Here is an 18,230-nt window from a genome sequence, read left to right as displayed (position 1 = left end):
ATGTGCGGGATGATGAGCAACTGCCATTTGATAGCATTCACATCTATACCAATGTAACCGTTACAGTGTCTGGTTTAATTGAAGCTTAAATATCACGTCATTTATTGAGACACACATTTCCCAACCCTCAACCAAGTTGTAAGATTCCTTTCACTTCAATAATTTCCAGCTTCCACTTCCAGCAACTCGGATTAAATATTATTTAGCTGATGGATAAGGGAAGAAGTGAAATGAATGGGAAACACCCCGTTCCAACCGTTAAGGGCAGTGATTAGAGCAGGAAATATGGGTTGGATAAATACAGATGGCAGTAAGCATACAGATTTGGCGTGGCAACGCTGAAACACATGCAACCCCAACAACAAGCACCCCATCACAGATATTTCCTCTACTCTAAAGGGCCTGTCCCATCTATGCAATTTTTTTCGGTGACATTGCCGGCACCCGTCATCATTGCAGCAGGTCGCCGAAGATTATCAAAATGTTGAAAATCTAGCGGCGACCAGAAAAAGGTACGACTCTTTGGGCGGCTACTCACGACCATGCAGGCGTCACCCCGATGTCGCAGGGTCGTGGTCGTGAGTAGTCACCCAAAGAGTCGTTCCTTTTTCTGATAGCCGCTGGATTTTCAACGGTGAAATTTTCGGCGACCTGCTGCGACTATGACTCCCCAGGTTGCGGGCCTGTCTCCCCATCTCCCCAGGCCCGCAACCTTGGCGTGATCTTTGATTCCACCCTCTCCCTTGAGCCTCACATCCGCCATGTCATTAAAACCTCCTTCTTTCATCTCCGCAACATCGCCAAAGTCAGACCCTCTCTCACACCTCCCGCTGCTGAAAGACTCATCCATGCCTTCATCTCCTCCCGACTGGACTATTGCAACTCACTTCTCCTTGGCATCAGCTCCACCTACATCAACCGACTCCAACTGGTCCAGAACGCAGCCACCCGACTCATCACCCACACCAAATCCTGGCATCACATCACTCCAATCCTCAAACAACTTCACTGGCTTCCCATCTCCCAATGGATCACCTACAAAATCCTGATCCTCACCTACAAAGCCCTCCACCATCTGGCCCCCCCATATCTCACTGACCTCCTCTCACCCTACCAACCCTCACGGTCCCTCAGATCCACATCAGCCGGTTTCCTCTCCATCCACAAGTCCAACCTCCGCAGTTTTGGGGACAGAGCCTTCTCCAGGGCAGCTCCCAGGCTCTGGAACTCCCTCCCCCAACTGATCCGCAATTCCGTGTCCCTCACCATCTTCCAGTCCCACCTCCAGACCCATCTCTTCACCTCTGCCTATCCTTAGCCCCACGTCCCCCTCCCTTTTCATCTGTGCATTAATTGCCTCATACTGTGTTTTGAATTGAATTCTGTCTTTACTTTGTGTACTAGTCATGTCTCTACTATCTATTTTATTCCCCTTATATTTTTCCTCTACCTGCTAAATTTTTGTAAGGTGTCCTTGAGACTCTTGAAAGGCGCCCATAAATAACATTTATTATTATTATTATTATGACGGGTACCGGCAAGTTGCCGCAAAAAATCGCATAGGTGGGACGGGCTCGTAACCCTCCCATTCCCCACAACTTGAAACTTATTTTCTCACTTTTCCAATTCTGATGGAGCCATTGACTGGAAACCAACTAGGTTTTCTCTCTACATATGAGTGTGTTTGCCCTCTTAGGACCTGGTATTGATGTGCCGGCCCCTGACATGAGCACAGGTGAGCGCGAGATGTCTTGGATCGCTGACACCTATGCCACGAGTATTGAGCATTTTTTAATCAGAAAAAATACAGATCCTCAAGAGTTTAGCAAGTTTCCATTCTGAATTACTTTCCAATTTGGAAGGAATGATCATTCAAGTAGAACTGTTGGCTTAAATAAGTGTTAAGGAAAATGTTAGTTTTACAATTAAAACAAATTCTACATAGAATACAAATTAGAAGATTAACCAAAAGATGCATCTAATGCATATTTAAACATAATTTTAGCAGATTTGGGTTTTATATTAGCCTGAAGTATTAAGGGATGTAGGAAAATGTAATTGCAAATTTCTAAATGAACAGCTGAACATCCAAGAGGCCAAATTGTTGACTTCTGTTCCCACATTTTCCCAACAAGCTTTCTCCCCAACTCTGGAATGGCCTAGTTCTGAAATTGACCCCTTGTTTCGATTTCCAGTGTTTAAATATCTGTTTACTCGTGAATTTGTTCAGTACCCAAAGATTCTCAAGTCAAACCACAATCTTCTAAACAGGAAATGCCATGCAATCTTGCCTCATTCTAACCTTTGCAGGCCATGTAAAATTCCAACCATTTTTTTATTCATTCCTTCAAAAAAAAAAGCATAATTTCTCAGATTTAGTGTTCAAATATATGCAATACTCGTATATGGGCTTTGGATGGAGGCACAGTGGTAGAGTTGCTACCACTTACCACACCAAAGGCCCGGGTTCGAACCTAGATATGGGTGCTTGTCTGTACATTCTCCCCAGTGATCTGTGTGGGTTTCCCCGAGAACTACAGTTTCCTACCACACTCTAAAGGTTAATTGGCTTGGTTTCAATGTAAAGATTGTCCCTAGTGTAGGACAGTGTTAATATGCAGGGAATCGCTGGTTGGTGCGGACTTGATGGAACTGCTTACACGCTGTATCTCTAAACTAAACTACAGCAATTAATTTGCGTTAAGTTTCAGCCCCCTGCAGTACATTTGTTGGCACGCAGAAGTCCCCAATTTGTTTTGAACTTGAGTGTTTAATAAAAGGGGGTATTTTGCACTGAACGACATCACCATTCAATAAGATCAGCATCAGCAGTTCCTTGTTTCTACATGTCTAATCCTACCCCTCAACTTCTTCATTCAATCTCCTAATTGTCTCCTGAAATTGTCAACTTTGTCTTCAAAATGATTAAGCAGAGAATTTGAATGATTCACAAATGTTGCTGCCTTAAATGTTTGATCCCTAATTTTTGTTTTCCTTGCGAGGGAAACCATTTTTACAGCATCTGCCTTGTAAAGGGCCTTAATATATTTGAGCAAAATTCACTTCTCAGTTTAATGCATTCTCAGGCATGTACGCATCGTCTACTCTCACTTCCTTCAGTACTTCTACGCCCGTACCTCCAGACTCAGAAACAGCTTTATTCCAAGAGCTATAGCGGCTCTGAACCGGCCCTGCTGAGTGCCCACCACCCCCCATGGACTGTCTCCTTCAGATGGTCACGACACACAGCTTATTTATTTATTTTACTTTTCTTTTTCATCGGTTGGAGCTGCATACTAAATCTCGTTGCACTGACGTGCAATGACAATAAAAGATATTATTATTATACTATCCAGGGGCTGCGGAACGTTTTTCAGAGTGGGGGGGGGGGGGACTGAGCGATCACTGATCACCGGCCTCGGGGGTACCCGGTGAGGGGGAAGAGCGGCCGAGCCTGGGAGGGGGGGGGGGGCGGAAGGGTGGCACAATTACTATTTTTTGTTGTTGCTTGACCTCCAAAAACTGGGGGATAATACAGGCCATCCCACAACTTAAAAGGTGGGAGGATATATCCCCCATCTCCCCCCGCCCCCCCTCACTCTCCCTCCCTCTTGGGGCTGACTAACTCACTCTCTCGGGGCCCACCCTCCCGCCCTCCCGCTGGGCGGCTAATCACAGCGCTTCGTTCACTGCCCCATATCTCGACTATGAACCACGCTGTGATGGACCGTTGAGTGGAGGGGAGGGTGGGTTTTGGGGGGGGGGGGGGGGGGGGGGGGGGAACAGTTGGTTTACGCCACGGCTTGTCATGGTTTTGCCCAAAGATCATAGAGCGGAGTTCCTCTCTCTGATGTTTGGTTTTGCCGCGATCACTGTGCGCTTGTTCTAAGATTCTGGATGTCAGAGGTCCTCAGAAGAAGAGAAAAATACGCCTGCGGGACGGATAATTTTGGGTTATGAAGCGTGTCTCGCCAAAAAAAGGGAGGGGCTGCAGCCCACACCCCCCTCAGTTCCGCAGCCAATGCTATCATTAATTAAGGTAGAGAATGGAATTATTTGTTATACTTGAATTTAATCAGCAGCCTGATACTGACGACAGTAATCTATTGACACCCTTTTCTACTTCTATGCTCTTTTGCTCACCTTGTGCCCTGCAATTTCTTGGCTGATGAGAGATTCAAATCCAGAATCTGGAAGTCAGAATTAACCCATTGTAAAATCCATATCCACTTTCAATAAATAACCTTGTCTTGAATAATTAAAGACTTTCTAACATTTAATCGAATGAATTGATGCAGAAGCAACAAAAAAGATCACTGTCCACTCACTTCCCCTCGTCCACTCACCTGGTGTCCCATTGTCGTGGCATAGGTGTCAGCGATCCAAGACATCTCGCGCTCACCTGTGCTCATGTCAGGGGCCGGCACATCAATACCAGGTCCTAAGAGGGCAAACACACACGTTTTAATCCTCAATTTTAAAAAAAACTTTTAAACATCTCACTTTATAGAACAGGGTCGCATAATAAAAAATCAAACTGACTGCATACAACAATGGAGCCCAGTTATACATCTTCTGCTGGCTTCCCCCTCAAGCCAAGTTCTCCTTTCCATGTGAACAGCCACTGTTCTCAGGCTGTCCAGCCAATGGACAAATTTAACCTCCGTTATACATCTGAAACATGTGGGCACTTTGCCAGGACAGCAAGATGAGTTCAACATTCTCGCGGTGACATAATAAACCACACATCACGTGTGGTGTCAAAACTGGCTATTAGTCATCATACAGTTGGGGAAAAACTCTGGGTTGGAGTCCGCTCATATGCAAGTGACAAATACACTCTAACTTTCCATTCTGTCGGGTTTCGGCCCGAAACGTCGCCTATTTCCTTCGCTCCATAGATGCTGCTGCACCCGCTGAGTTTCCCCAGCAATTTTGTGTACCTCCCATTTAATAAACTTGTTGGTTTTGTTATGTTCCACAGATAGGATGAATACTTCCAAACAACTCAGATGTGAAAGCTTCCCCCAGTAGCACTGAATATCCTCACGAGACAATTGCAGTGATTTAAGATGACTCGCCACCAGCTAAATGCATACTTAGGATATGGGCATCGCCAGAAAACCTTTATTGCATTCCCACAACCAACTAGCACCAAGCTGGGGGCGGGCCAATTTCTTGAACCTCTGCAGTTCTCCGGTGAGGATAGCCAGTGCGACTAGAAACGGCATTAACCGATTCAGAAGCATTGGTATTGCAATCCGCTCAGAGGAGAACTGGCAGGCGATGGCATGCTCATACATTTACTGTTCTCAGCACTTCTTGATGGCAGAACGTCTAGACTTGGGGAGATGCCATCAGTGCTGTCTTCGCAGGTTACCATTTTGTAGATAATACACACAGCAGCAAGTATGTTAGTGGTGCAGGGAATGAATGTCCAAGGTCCTAGAAAGGGTGCCATTATGGTGCTGGATTCCATGGACTTCAAGTATTGCTGCATCTGCACTTATCCAGGCAAGAGCAAACTATACTGTCAAATATCTGACACGAATTAAGTAGGTGGGGAAATGGTTTTGGGGCTGTTGAAAGCGAATCACTCATGTTCATAAGTTATAGGAGCAGAATTATGCCATTCGGCCCATCAAGTCTACTTCGCCATTCAATCATGGCTAATCTATCTTTCCCTCTCAACCCCATTCTCCTGCCTTCTCCCCATAACCCCCGACACTCACACTAATCACTAATCTAACAGTCTCTGCCTTTATAAAATCCATTGATTTGGCCTCGCAGCCTTGAATTCCACGGATTCACCACCCTCTGACTTAAGAAATTCCGAAAGGTACGTCCTTTTATTCTGAGGCTATGGCCTCTGGTCCTAGACTCTCCCATTAATGGAAACATCCTCTCCACATCCACTCTATCCAGCCTTTGACTATTCATTCACCAAAATACACGTACACTCAGTCACTTTAAACATCGGACTCCGAGGATGGTTGGGGAACTTGATGACAATAATGCCTTCAGGGATGGGTGATTAGACTCTCTTGGGAGATGCTATGGCTTTATTTTTTCCCTGATTTTTGTGGTGTGATTGCTACAAGCCACTATCAGGCCATGTTCAAACGTTGTCTAGTTCTTACTGCATGCGGGCACAGGTGGCTCCACTTGCTGAGGAGCTTCATATTATACTGAAATTGTACAATGAATGAAGTTCTCATTTCTGACATTATAATGGAATGAAGCAGCTAAAAATGGTTATATTTAAGAAATCTCAGCAGAGAGATCACAGACACCCAGCAACCTTAAAATAGGTTTTGGAGAACCCTTTGGAAAGTTTGAGGGATTTTCCCACCAAGTAAGATTCTGCACAAATATTACTGCACCTTAAAGCTTTTATCTTCTGTTTTAATCAATAGGTTTTAGATGCATTAGAGAACCAAATCTGGCCATTGCTAAATTGATATTTCAAGCACAAGGTTTAACAAGACATATTTTGATGTCAGTCAAGGTTTATTTCAAATTGGTACGAGATATGTAGTGTTGGAAAGTAACCAAGGGAATGTCAGGCAGGGTATGAATCAGGCACATTTACTCTCTGGCCAAGTAACTATGGATACTGAAAACTCCAGCAGGATTCAGGTCCATGGCATGCAAAACATAAATAAATTTATTCCAGCATATTCAAATGAATGAAACTAAATAGGGGAACAAAAAAAAGATAGATGCTTAATACACAAAAAGACAAAGTGCTGGAGTAGCTTAACAGGGCAGGCAGCAGCTCTGGAGACCACGGGTTGGTGATGTTTCAGATCGCGACCCTTCAAACCGATTGTTGTGGAAGAGGGAGAGGAGAAAGCTAGAGGGGAGAGGCAGAACAAGGCATTGCAGTGGGGAAGGTTTGATAGAATGGTGGTTGAAACAAAGACCAGAGATAAAAGCTGAAGGTATGACCCAGGGTTGAAGATTTGTGAATTACAAAGCTCGAGGGAGGAAAGCAGATAGAGGGGGGAGGGGGGGAAATAGGTGGTAGTCTAGGTGGGGCACAGGAACGGATGGGAAAAAGGGGAATGCGGGGAAGAAAAGGAGGGGAATTGATAGGTTAGATACAATTGGAGAATTCAACATTCGTTATGTTGGGTTGTAAGCTGTCCCAGCAGAATATGAGGTGCTGTTCCCCCACTTTGTGTGGAGCCTCACTCGGGCAGTGGAGGAGCCCAGGACAGAAAGGCCTGAATGGGAAGGGGAGTTTAAATGGTTAGCAGCCGGGAGATCCATTAGGCCTAGGCAGACCCAGCGCAAGTGTTCAGCGAATTGGCTGCCGAGACCGTGCTTGGTCTCGCTGATGTACAGATGGCCACATCGGGAACACTGGGTGCAGTAGCTGAGGTTAGAGGCAGGGCAAGTAAACCTGTCCCACACTGCTGGAGTCTCTGGATGGAGGCAAGCGAAGAGATAGAGGGACAGATGTCGCATCTCCTGCGGTTGCATGGGAAAACACCCGGGGAGGGTGTGGTTTGGGTGAGAAGGGGTGTGAACCAAGGAGTTGTGGAGAGATGGGTCTCTGCGGAAGGCAAAAAGGGGTGGGGACGGGAAGATATGACCGGTGGTGGGATCGCGTTGGAGGGGATGGAAATGTCGAAGAATAATGTGTTGGATGCGAAGGCTGGTGGGGTGAAAGGAGAGGAGCAAGGGAACACTATCCTTGAACCTTATGGGGGAGGGGGAGGAACCGCAGAACTACGGGATAGAGGAAAAGCGCGGAGGGATCCATCTACAACAGAAGGGGGAATACAGGTGCACAACCTTTTATCCGAAAGCCTTGGGACCAGACACTTTTCGTAATTCAGAATTTGTCGGTCTTCGGAATGGACATTTTTTAGCGTAGATTTTAATGGCTGGCTCAGTGGTAGAGTGCTCGGCTCACATCCGCAAGGTCGCGAGATTGCGCCTTGATCCCGGCAGTTACTCGGTCGCGAGTTTGAGTCTTCAATGTCGTTTTTTCTTGCAGAATAAATGTCTGTATGAAATACAGTGTGTTGAATGAATTCCTGAATTTGTAAATGTGCCCGCAGCATTGAATCACCTCTCGCACTCATGTCACCCTAGCGGGGCTACATGCCCTTAGGCGGCCTAGCTCGGGGATTCTTGAATCCCCGAGCTAGGTCGCGAGTTTGCGCCTCGATCCTGGCAGTTACTCGGTCGCGAGTTTGTGTCTTCAATGTAGTTTTTTCTTGCAGAATAAATGTTTGTATGAAATGCAGTGTAGGAGAGGTGTACTGACTGTGTGGGCAGAACTTTGGAAGTGATTGCCCACCAGTCTAAAAAGCCGCTGTGTCTCCCTGTCCCTGGGATAGCAGGGGGCGATCAAACAGCACAATACCCCCCTCCCCCTCCAACTCCAGAGGAATCCGCTCCCCGATGGGCCGCTACGGCGACAAGTGGCAGTTTGCCCACAGCCCGAGCTGAGCCCCCTCATCCGCCACCCCAAGAACAAGACGTACCTTGCACACCATCAGCTTCTGCCCCTACGTGTTCCTCTGGAGTTGGAGCGGGGCTGGGCTGGAGTTGCTGCTGGCTGTGGGTCTCTGGGATCTCCGTGCTTGCAGTGGGCCTGGGGGTCGGTGTCCTGTTGGTCCTGACGTCTCCGGCCACCCCCCTGGACTGGAGCTGAGACTGGGAACTGTACCGCCCTTGCCCCCTCCCTCTGCAACTGCAAACAACCCCACTCTCCTGCAAGGGCGGTACAGTTCCCGGAGGATGGCAGGTGGCTGGAGACGTCAAGACCAACAGGAACCCGGTCCCTGATGGGCCCCTACGACACCCCGAGCTGCGCCCCGTCATCCGCAACCCAGGTTCCTCTGTAGTTGGAACCAAAGATCTTTGGTTGGAACGGGGCTGGGCTGCTGCTGGCTGTGGGTCTCTGGGATCTCCATGCTTGCAGTGGGCCTGGGGGTCGGTGTCCCGATGAGGGGGCGCAGCTCGGGGAACGGCTTCTGGTGGTCCTGACGTCTCCGGCCAGTTTGCAGTTTTCCTCTGGAGTTGGAGCGGGGCTGGGCTGGGCTGCTGTTGGCTGTGGGTCTCTGGGATCTCCGTGCTTGCGCTTGAAAACGTTCACCGAGGGCGGCCCGCAGAGGTGACAGCGGAACCTCCGGTCGGTCCTCGAAGAAAGGGGAACTAAATCCCCATTCATAAAAGAGAAGGTGAGGGTATATTGCGCGGGAAGGTTAATAATTGACAATATGCTGCTGCCTGCCCGCTGAGTTAAAAAGTTCCCACGGTAGACTCACGATACACAGTGTATTGTGAGTCTTGCGTGGCAACTTTTTAACTCAGCGGGCAGGCAGCAGCATATTGTCAATTATTAACCTTCCCGCGCAATATACCCTCACCTTCTCTTTTATGAATGGGGATTTAGTTCCCCTTTCTTCGAGGACCGACCGGAGGTTCCACTGTCACCTCTGCGGGCCGCCCTCGGTGAACGTTTTCAAGGACCTTTCTTCAAGGACCGAAAAAATGGCCGCTATTCGGAGGTTTTCGTTATTTGGATCTTCGGATAAAAGGTTGTGCACCTGTACCATGTTTACTGAAGAAAGAGAACATCTCGATGTCCTAGAATGGAAACTAATATTGGGAGCAGAAGAATTGGGAGAAGGGAATAGCGTCTTTGCAGAGCAGGGTGAGAGGAAGTGTAGTCCAGATAACCGTGGGAGTCAGTCGGTTTGCAACTCACTTCTCCTTGGCATCAGCTCCACCTACATCAACCGACTCCAACTGGTCCAGAACGCAGCCGCCCGACTCATCACCCACACCAAATCCTGGCATCACATCACTCCAGTCCTCAAACAACTTCACTGGCTTCCCATCTCCCACCGGATAACCTACAAAATCCTGGTCCTCACCTACAAAGCCCTCCACCATCTGGCCCCCCCCATATCTCACTGACCTCCTCTCCCCCTACCAACCCTCACGGTCCCTCAGATCCACATCAGCCGGTCTCCTCTCCATCCACAAGTCCAACCTCCGCAGTTTTGGGGACAGAGTCTTCTCCAGGGCAGCTCCCAGGCTCTGGAACTCCCTCCCCCAACTGATCCGCAATTCCGTGTCCCTCACAATCTTCCAGTCCCGCCTCAAGACCCATCTCTTCACCTCTGCCTATCCTTAGCCCCACGTCCCCGTCCCTTTTCATCTGTGCATTAATTGCCTCATACTGTGTTTTGTATTGAATTCTGTCTTTACTTTGTGTACTAGTCATGTCTCTACTATTTATTTCATTCCCCTTACATGTTTTTCCTCTACATGCTCAATTTTTGTAAGGTGTCCTTGAGACTCTTGAAAGGCGCCCATAAATAAAATTTATTATTATTATTATTATTATTATTATTATTATCATTATTATTATAGTGGATGTAAATAGATTGCATTGGTGAGAGAAATCTTTTTTCCTTTGAACAGGAAAATAGAGACTTGATTCTGATCAATAGTTTCCCAAATAACATCCGACAACCGTAACTGTCGAAGTTTTGCATTGCCAAAGGACCAGTGGGTGAAGTAGCTGTGAAATGAGTCCCATGGTATTCCTTGGTAAAAAGTTTCCTCTACACTGCCGACAAGATTGTTTTAGGCCAGCATCCCAAATGTTACTGCAATCCTGTTATTAATTTCAGCTACAGCAAGAACAAAACTGTTGGAATTAGTCACAGACTGCAGAGTTGCAGGGAAACAAAGAAATTGAGCTGCAAGTAAATACCAGGTTAGGGTTCGGCTGGCTCGGACAGTGTGCTAAGTGCCACTGGAATGAATTACATTCCAAGCAAATCCAGCAGGTACTGACATGTGGGCTGTGACAAAGCAAAGGGGATTAAAAATAATGTAAATTGGTTTGTTCTATTTTCAGTCCAGGCCTTCCCAACAATTTGTTTAAGAAGGAACTGCAGATGCTGGAAAATCGAAGATATACAAAAATGCTAGAGAAACTCAACGGGTGCAGCAGCATCTATGGAGCGAAGGAGATAGGCAACGTTTCGGCCCGAAACATTTCCCATCTCCTTCGCTCCATAGATGCTGCTGCACCCGCTGAGTTTCTCCAGCATTTTTGTGTACCTTCCCAACAATTTGATGGCAGGCTTCTAACATGTCTGTAATCTGCACTTACCTCAGCAAGGAGGAAGATTACAAAAAGGGAGGAAACAGCACCAAGTAGCAGCGTGATAACGGAAGTATTTCAAAATGAGGGAGAGATTATTGAGTATTTAGGACAAACCAGTAATCTTGCTGTGACAACTGTTCTATTTCTAGATTTAATTGTTGTCTTGGTTTACCAACAGGACGGCCACAATTCACACTTCTTCACAATACATTCTTCACAAACTTCCTCCCTGACAAGTCCACCTCCATCCCAATTCTTTCACACGGGTTCATTGAGAATGGATAATCACGACATCCCGTGCGATTTGATCCAAACTTCCAAGTCTGCATGCACTCGATGCAGTCACCTAAATGCCATCTCCAAAGAAGAAGATGCAAACTCTCTGTAGCCCAGTGTTAAAATACTTTATCTTATTAGACTTAGCTGATCCGATGGTCTCTTTATTGAATGCCTAGGATCCATTGAATCTCTATTTATCCAATGTGCAATGAGACCCATCTCACATTACTGAACCAAAATATCCACTCCTACATTAGTGGAGCCTTTTGACCCCTATACACTTTCAAAAAGTAATTGTTGCTGCAGTGAAACAGACCAACCACCTCTTCAGGTGATTTAGCATCACTCCAGAGATTCTGTGGCTTGTGGCAAAAGTCATTGTTGGAGAACATGGATAAATTGGGCTCAAGTTAGGAATACCCCAAAACTAATACAAGGTTCAGCTATATTTGGGACCTTTAGAGCCTTTAGGTTCCCTCTCTCGGTCTTGCTCTCCACTCCCATTCAGAGGCCAGGCTCCAAAATCCTCAACATGCATCACCACTCTCCCCCACCCCCCCACCCCCAAAACAGGGACACTGATCCTTTCAGCCGATCCACCATTTCAGAGGTCAATCCTTTCAGCTGCTCCTTGACCGCTAACTTCATTCCTTCCCCTCTTCCCCCCCCCCCCCCAATCAAATCAGTCCCTGATTCTTCTACATACCAGCTTCCTTTGCCCAACACCACTTTCCTCTCCTCCCTCAACAAGCTCTCCATTGACTACAGATCCCTATCCTCCCACGGAATTCTTCTTCACCCAACCCAAAGTCCTGATCAACATAATCTATCCTTGCTTTAACCGCCGAAGTTGGCATTTGGCCCAGGTGGTATATTTTCCCTCTCAAATTCACGCAATGCCCATCGACTGCCTGGCCCCTTCGTCTCTTGTTCCATGGTCAAGATCCATCACAAATCCAATGGGCAGAAAATGAAGTGAAATGTATATTTCTCTAGTGCTGCTGAATGCACCCCAGAGGGAATGGGGTCGTGTATAGTGCTAGTTGCCTTATGAGCACATTGGAACAGTCGGTAAAATTCACAGTACGTATTGGGGCAAGTTCAGAAGAATTATTCACAAACTTACCAATAAATCCTTTCTTTGCCAGCTCAATAGTAAACCTCCTTGTGATTTTTTCTAATTCTGTATCCTGCAACAGTGTAAAAAGTTGGTCAGTCTTGGACAGAGTAAATGGCGAACAAACTGGAATGAGACTTGTTTATAGGACCAATTTTATGATTCAATCATATCTGAACCATTTTTGACAAGATATATTGGACAAAGCATAAAGGCCCTGTCCCACTTTCCCGAGTTACTCACGAATTCTCCCGAGTTTTCCCCCTCGATTCAAACTCGGAGAATTACGATAATAGCCAGCTGTAGGTACTCGGGGCTATTTTGTTTTACTCGTGGACATTTTTCAACCTGCTGAAAAAAAGTACTGACTTACCTGATGCCCTGAGTACCTACGACTGGCATTATGAGCCGCTACGAAATATCTACGGACTCCTACAGACCCACTACGGACATTCCCAGATTTTGAATCAAGGGGAAAAAGCGGGAGGATTCATGAGTAACTCAGGAAAGTGGGACAGGGGCTTTACTCTTTACCCAATTAACTAATTCAAAACTTAATTTTAGAAGTAGCAAGTTACTGCAACTGAGATACAAGCATCCGAAAGTACTTTTTACTGAATTAATTGTTCGTCACCTTAAACTGATCAAATATACGGACAAATTAGAACGATACAAAATATTATACAGTGGTGTGGTAAAATAAAGAACATCTATTGTTTGAAGACATCAGAACACAAGTGAAATACTAAAGAATATAAATAGACAATTATATTATAAAATTAACTAAAAACGATAAAGCTTGGATGAAAATAATGCAGTTAATTTAACTTTATAATTTTCAAAAATAAAACCTGACATGGTTCCACTTTCTGCCTTCAAGTTTGTTGTGTTCTGTTAAAGCCGATGTACTACTTGGTTGGAGCAAATATTAAAAACATTCAAAAGGGAGTCGGACTTTACTGGGCTCCATACTGAACATGGCATTGAGATATTACATTTTGCCCAACTTCAATTCTAGATATAGAAGGCAAGACACAGAGAATACCAAGGACATTGGTTAGTCTAGCCAGAGGATAGACAGTCAAGTCTTCGGAAAATATATGAATTATCGTTAGACGCGGGTGAGGTGCCGGGTGACTGGAGTCTAGGGGAAATCAAGAACTAGAGGACACAGGTTTAAGGCAAGAGGTGAAAGATTTAATAGGAACCTGAAGGGCAACTTTTTCACTCAGAGGATGGTGAGTATATGGAATGAGCTGCTGGAGCACGGAGTTGAGGCACATTTAAGATACTTGCGGGACAGGCAGCATCTCAGGAGAGAAGGAATGGGTGACCTTTCCGGTTGAGACCCTTCTCGAGAGCCTCGCTGAGTTACTCCAGCACTATGAGTCTATCTTTGTGTCTAACCAGCATCTGCAGTTCCTTCCTACACATTTAAGATACTTGGTACATAGATAGGAAAGGTTTAAAGGGATATGGGCCAACTGGGCCCAGCTCAGATGGGGCATCTTAGTCGGCATGGTGGAGTTGGGCTTAAGGGTCCATTTCTGTGCTCTAGATCTCTATAATGTTTGAAAATACCTGTTTATAAGTATGCAAATAGGAAATGGTAAAATTTAAAAAGCGATGAGAGAGCGTCAGAGCTCATCAACTACAACTAGATGGTGACAAGTTGTGTAGTCCACTGTGCTCTCAGTAAGACAACAATCCCTTGACATTACCTTGGAGTAGGAGAAGATGGCCATTGCATTTCCCAACATATAACAGTAAATACAACAAATTTGATTGTCTGTAGAGTGTTCGGAAGTAGATGACACAAGTAAAATATAAATGCAAGCCTTTCATTTCTAGTATATCAATAAAGACCATGAGCCTGACAGGAGGAAGAATTAAAATCTGATATCTACAGTAAGCGATTATAATAATCGTTAGGTCACGTCTGTGGAGAGAGAAAGTTACCATATCATGTCTAAAAAAAAAAAGTCAAATCTATTTTTCTCTTCATAGATGCTGCTCAGTTTGCTGCGCAAGTCCTTGCAACACCACCTCAGAATTTCAGCAATTTTTCTTATAACCTCCATTCCTATTGGAGTCATTGTGTCATACAACATGGAAATAGGTCCTTCGGCCCAACTTGCCTCAACTACCTCCTCCGGCAGCCCGTTCTATAACACCCACCACCCATTGTGTAAAAAAAAAAGTTCCCCCCTTAGGTTCCTATTAAATCTCTCCCCCCCCCTCACCTTAAACCCTTGTTAGAAACATCGAAACATAGAAAATAGGTACAGGAGTAGGCCATTCGGCCCTTCGAGCCTGCACCGCCATTCAATATGATCATGGCTGATCATCCAACTCAGTATCCTGTACCTGCCTTCTCTCCATACCCCCTGATCCCTTTAGCCACAATGGCCACATCTAACTCCCTCTTAAATATAGCCAATGAACTGGTCTTAACTACATTCTGTGGCAGAGAATTCCAGAGATTCACCACTCTCTGTGTGAAAAATGTTTTTCTCATCTCGGTCCTAAAAGATTTCCCCTTTATCCTTAAACTGTGACCCCTAGTTCTGGACTTCCCCAACATCGGGAACAATCTTCCTGCATCTAGCCTGTCCAACCCCTTAAGAATGTTGTAAGTTTCTATAAGATCCCCCCTCAATCTTCTGGTTGTCTGGTTCTTGCATGTCAAATAATGTTACCCCCCCACCGACTGGAGAGATTTAAATAGTTATTTCAAAACAAATCTCATTTTGCCTCATAAGACAATCTCAGTTTTGAAAATTTCATAGGACATGAAACAGTACAGTACAGGAGCAGACCCTTCAGCCCACAATGTCCATGCTGAACATGATGCCAAGTTAAACCAATCTCATCTGCTTGTATGTGATCCATATCTCGCCATCCTTGCATAACCATGTGCCTATCTAAAAGCACGTCAACACTCCCTGGAATGTAACTGAATCATGCAAAATAGGGGATGGATAGAAGAATTATTTTTATTTTGGACTATTTTACAAATAAGGAATGACCCGATTATCAACCGGCATGCGACTGGTCATAGAAGTTTAAATTGAATTTGTGCAAGAAAACTGACCAGCAAATACTTACCGAGTACATCTTAGGGTTAATCTTTACTCCAGCTTTAGCACCACCAAAGGGTACATCTAGATCACAGGTAAAACAAGAGAGAACAAATGAGATATCAGATGATAAGAGAGGTTTGAACAGAAGCACATGGCAATAGAATCAAACTAAAAGTACAATTCACCAAATCTCTTCTCCCCTCAAAATATGAAATATAAAAATTCAAAACCAGACAGAGGTTACGTCCATTCAAGGATTAAACTAGTCAAACTTCCACAATTCACTCCAGAATCAGAAAATATAGCAAATAATTAATAGTTTTCATTAACGTTTATACATTGGTGCTGTATATCATAAGCCTTCCACTGCATAAACTTAGCATCAAGTGCTTACAATTGAATAAAGGAGAAGAGATAGGCCACTTTGATAATACACAGAGAAGAATCTTTGCAATCTGAACCAATTCATCATGCAATTAGTTGGTGGGGATGATCAAAGGGGAAAAATGTACAACTTCCAATCTGCATCTTCCAAGTTGATTAATTAGAAAATGAATTTCGAGTATCTGCAAAACATTTTTCTGAGCTTATTTAAAAGATAATTCCAGAGGTCATTTTTTCCGAAGAGATTAAAATAAAATTGGGTGGCACAATGACTGGCGTTTAACCATTCAATATATCGGAAGTCACTTTGAGAGAGTCAGTACACAGGTCACAGCACTTACCGACCACTGCACATTTGTACGTCATCAGAGAGGCGAGAGCTTTGACTTTCATCCACACTGACATCCATGCTGTAACGGATCCCTGTAATCAGACACAAACTTAAGTTTTCCACAGTAAAAGAACTGAGTTTTTCCAGCATTTTCTATTTTTATTCTGGATTACTAACATCTGCAGTTTTGGTTTCAATATTCATTAACTAACTAAAGATGTTTCAGCCTAGGACGATGAATTGGGACTTTCTTGGGACGGAGAAGACAAGCATCCCGTGACCACAACCATCTTTTGTTATGCAAGGGACAAGTTCAACTAGAAAGCAATTTCCCCTTGAAATCCTCCACCTTCAGTTTATCAGAATGTACCGACACTACACTGTCAAATGTTGCATTCATGTTAAAAACAATGATGGCATTGCAATCATAAAATTCACCCTTTTAGTCCAACTTTGGACCAAGACTAGAGTGAAATCTGGAGCAGAGGCATCCAGAGAAAATGCAAAGCAAGTACCAGTAAGCAGGTTGATACCGAGAGCAAAGCAGAGATAAATTCTTGCAATTTGTTAATGATTGTAAATAGACTGAATGGGTGATCATTAGCCAGACTGGATTTGTCGTGCTCTGTGGATAGGATATATCAAGCATTTTTCCACATTATCAAGTAGATGGCAGTGTTGTAACTATAGAGGAACAGCTTGATATGCGGTGGAGCAAGTTTTCAGTGTTTCAGGTGGGACTGCGTACAATCCCATAGCTATTGCTACATCCTCAGTCATTACTTTAAATCGCATGGAGTGCCTCAAATTGGCAAAAGACCCATTTCTGTAATGAAGGGAAACTATATTTTTCAAAAGAAAACAGAGGCAGATCACCTATTCAGCATTTCTGAAAATGGCTGCACATAGTGTTGGAGCAGCCCAATAATTGCTGAAGCACTAACTAAGGCGATTTGGATAAACAGTGTCAAGTTCATGACTGCAGGGCTGCACATGTCGAACCCTGACATTGTGAATACTGTGAACCATCTCCTCCATTAGCTATAATTGCCTACTGCCATGCACAACGCCACATGGCGGGAATGCAGATATGTGATCCGAGCCAGTAGATCTGCAAATCCTACTGCTTTTCCTTAAGGGCCTGTCCCATTTTTTGGGCTTCTACAGACGACTGCCACAAAACTTCCAACATGTCGAAATAGTGGCGACAATTTTTGCTGTACCGAAGGCTGTCGCCAGGTGTCGTAGGTGAATTCCATTAAAACTAGTCCCTGGCAGTCGCCTAAGTGGGACAGGCCCTTTACTGTTAGCCAAACACCACCTTTGAAGTTTGGAAGTTAGTATTTGCATATTGCCTTACATTTTCCTGCAGTCAAGAACTTGTCACTGTTTATCCCAATTGCTTAAGTTAATGGTGACACAGTGGCACAGCTTATGGAGCTGCTGCCTCTCAGCACCAGAGATCCATGCTTGATCTTGTCCTCGGGTGCTGTCTGTGTGGAGTTTGTATGTTCTCCCTGTGACCGTGTAGGTCTCCTCCTGGTGCTCTGGCTTACTCCCCGATGCCAGAACCGTGCGCGTTTGTAGGTTGATTGGCCTCTGCAAATTGTCTCTAATGTGTCGCGCGAGTGGTTGCAAAAGTGGAATATAGAACGAATTTGAACAGGTGATCGATGGTCAGTGTCAACTCAATGGGCTGAAGGGTCTGTATCCATTTTTTTTTATTTCAAAATATACATTATTCGAGAAATAAATGTACAATACATGATCCTTACAAAACTCCATCGACATTCTCGGAGGCTATACATGCATTCAATACTGTTTACACAAATTACACAATTTTACCCCCCACCCTTGCCACTCATGTGGCTCACTGGCATGGAACCCCTT

The 18,230-nt window shown here is 44.9% G+C and overlaps 1 protein-coding gene across 1 annotated transcript in view; it reads right to left on the bottom strand.

Annotated features, from left to right (window-relative positions):
- The window catches only part of glud1 (glutamate dehydrogenase 1), a 53,031-nt gene extending 36,544 nt beyond the window's left edge, over nucleotides 1–16,487 (bottom strand). The window contains exons 1-4 of the mRNA XM_033012776.1: nucleotides 16,351–16,487; nucleotides 15,651–15,706; nucleotides 12,552–12,615; nucleotides 4,347–4,441 (exon numbers count right to left, since the gene is read on the bottom strand). Coding sequence (XP_032868667.1) covers nucleotides 4,347–4,441; nucleotides 12,552–12,615; nucleotides 15,651–15,706; nucleotides 16,351–16,414 — 279 coding nt within the window. The 5' untranslated portion in view covers nucleotides 16,415–16,487. The remainder of the gene's footprint in view (nucleotides 1–4,346; nucleotides 4,442–12,551; nucleotides 12,616–15,650; nucleotides 15,707–16,350) is intronic.
- Between the last annotated feature and the right edge of the window lie 1,743 nt (nucleotides 16,488–18,230).

This window comes from Amblyraja radiata, chromosome 37, assembly GCF_010909765.2.
Source record: "Amblyraja radiata isolate CabotCenter1 chromosome 37, sAmbRad1.1.pri, whole genome shotgun sequence".
Classification (NCBI taxonomy): Eukaryota; Metazoa; Chordata; class Chondrichthyes; order Rajiformes; family Rajidae; genus Amblyraja; species Amblyraja radiata.
This window is presented reverse-complemented; position numbering and strand designations above follow the sequence as displayed.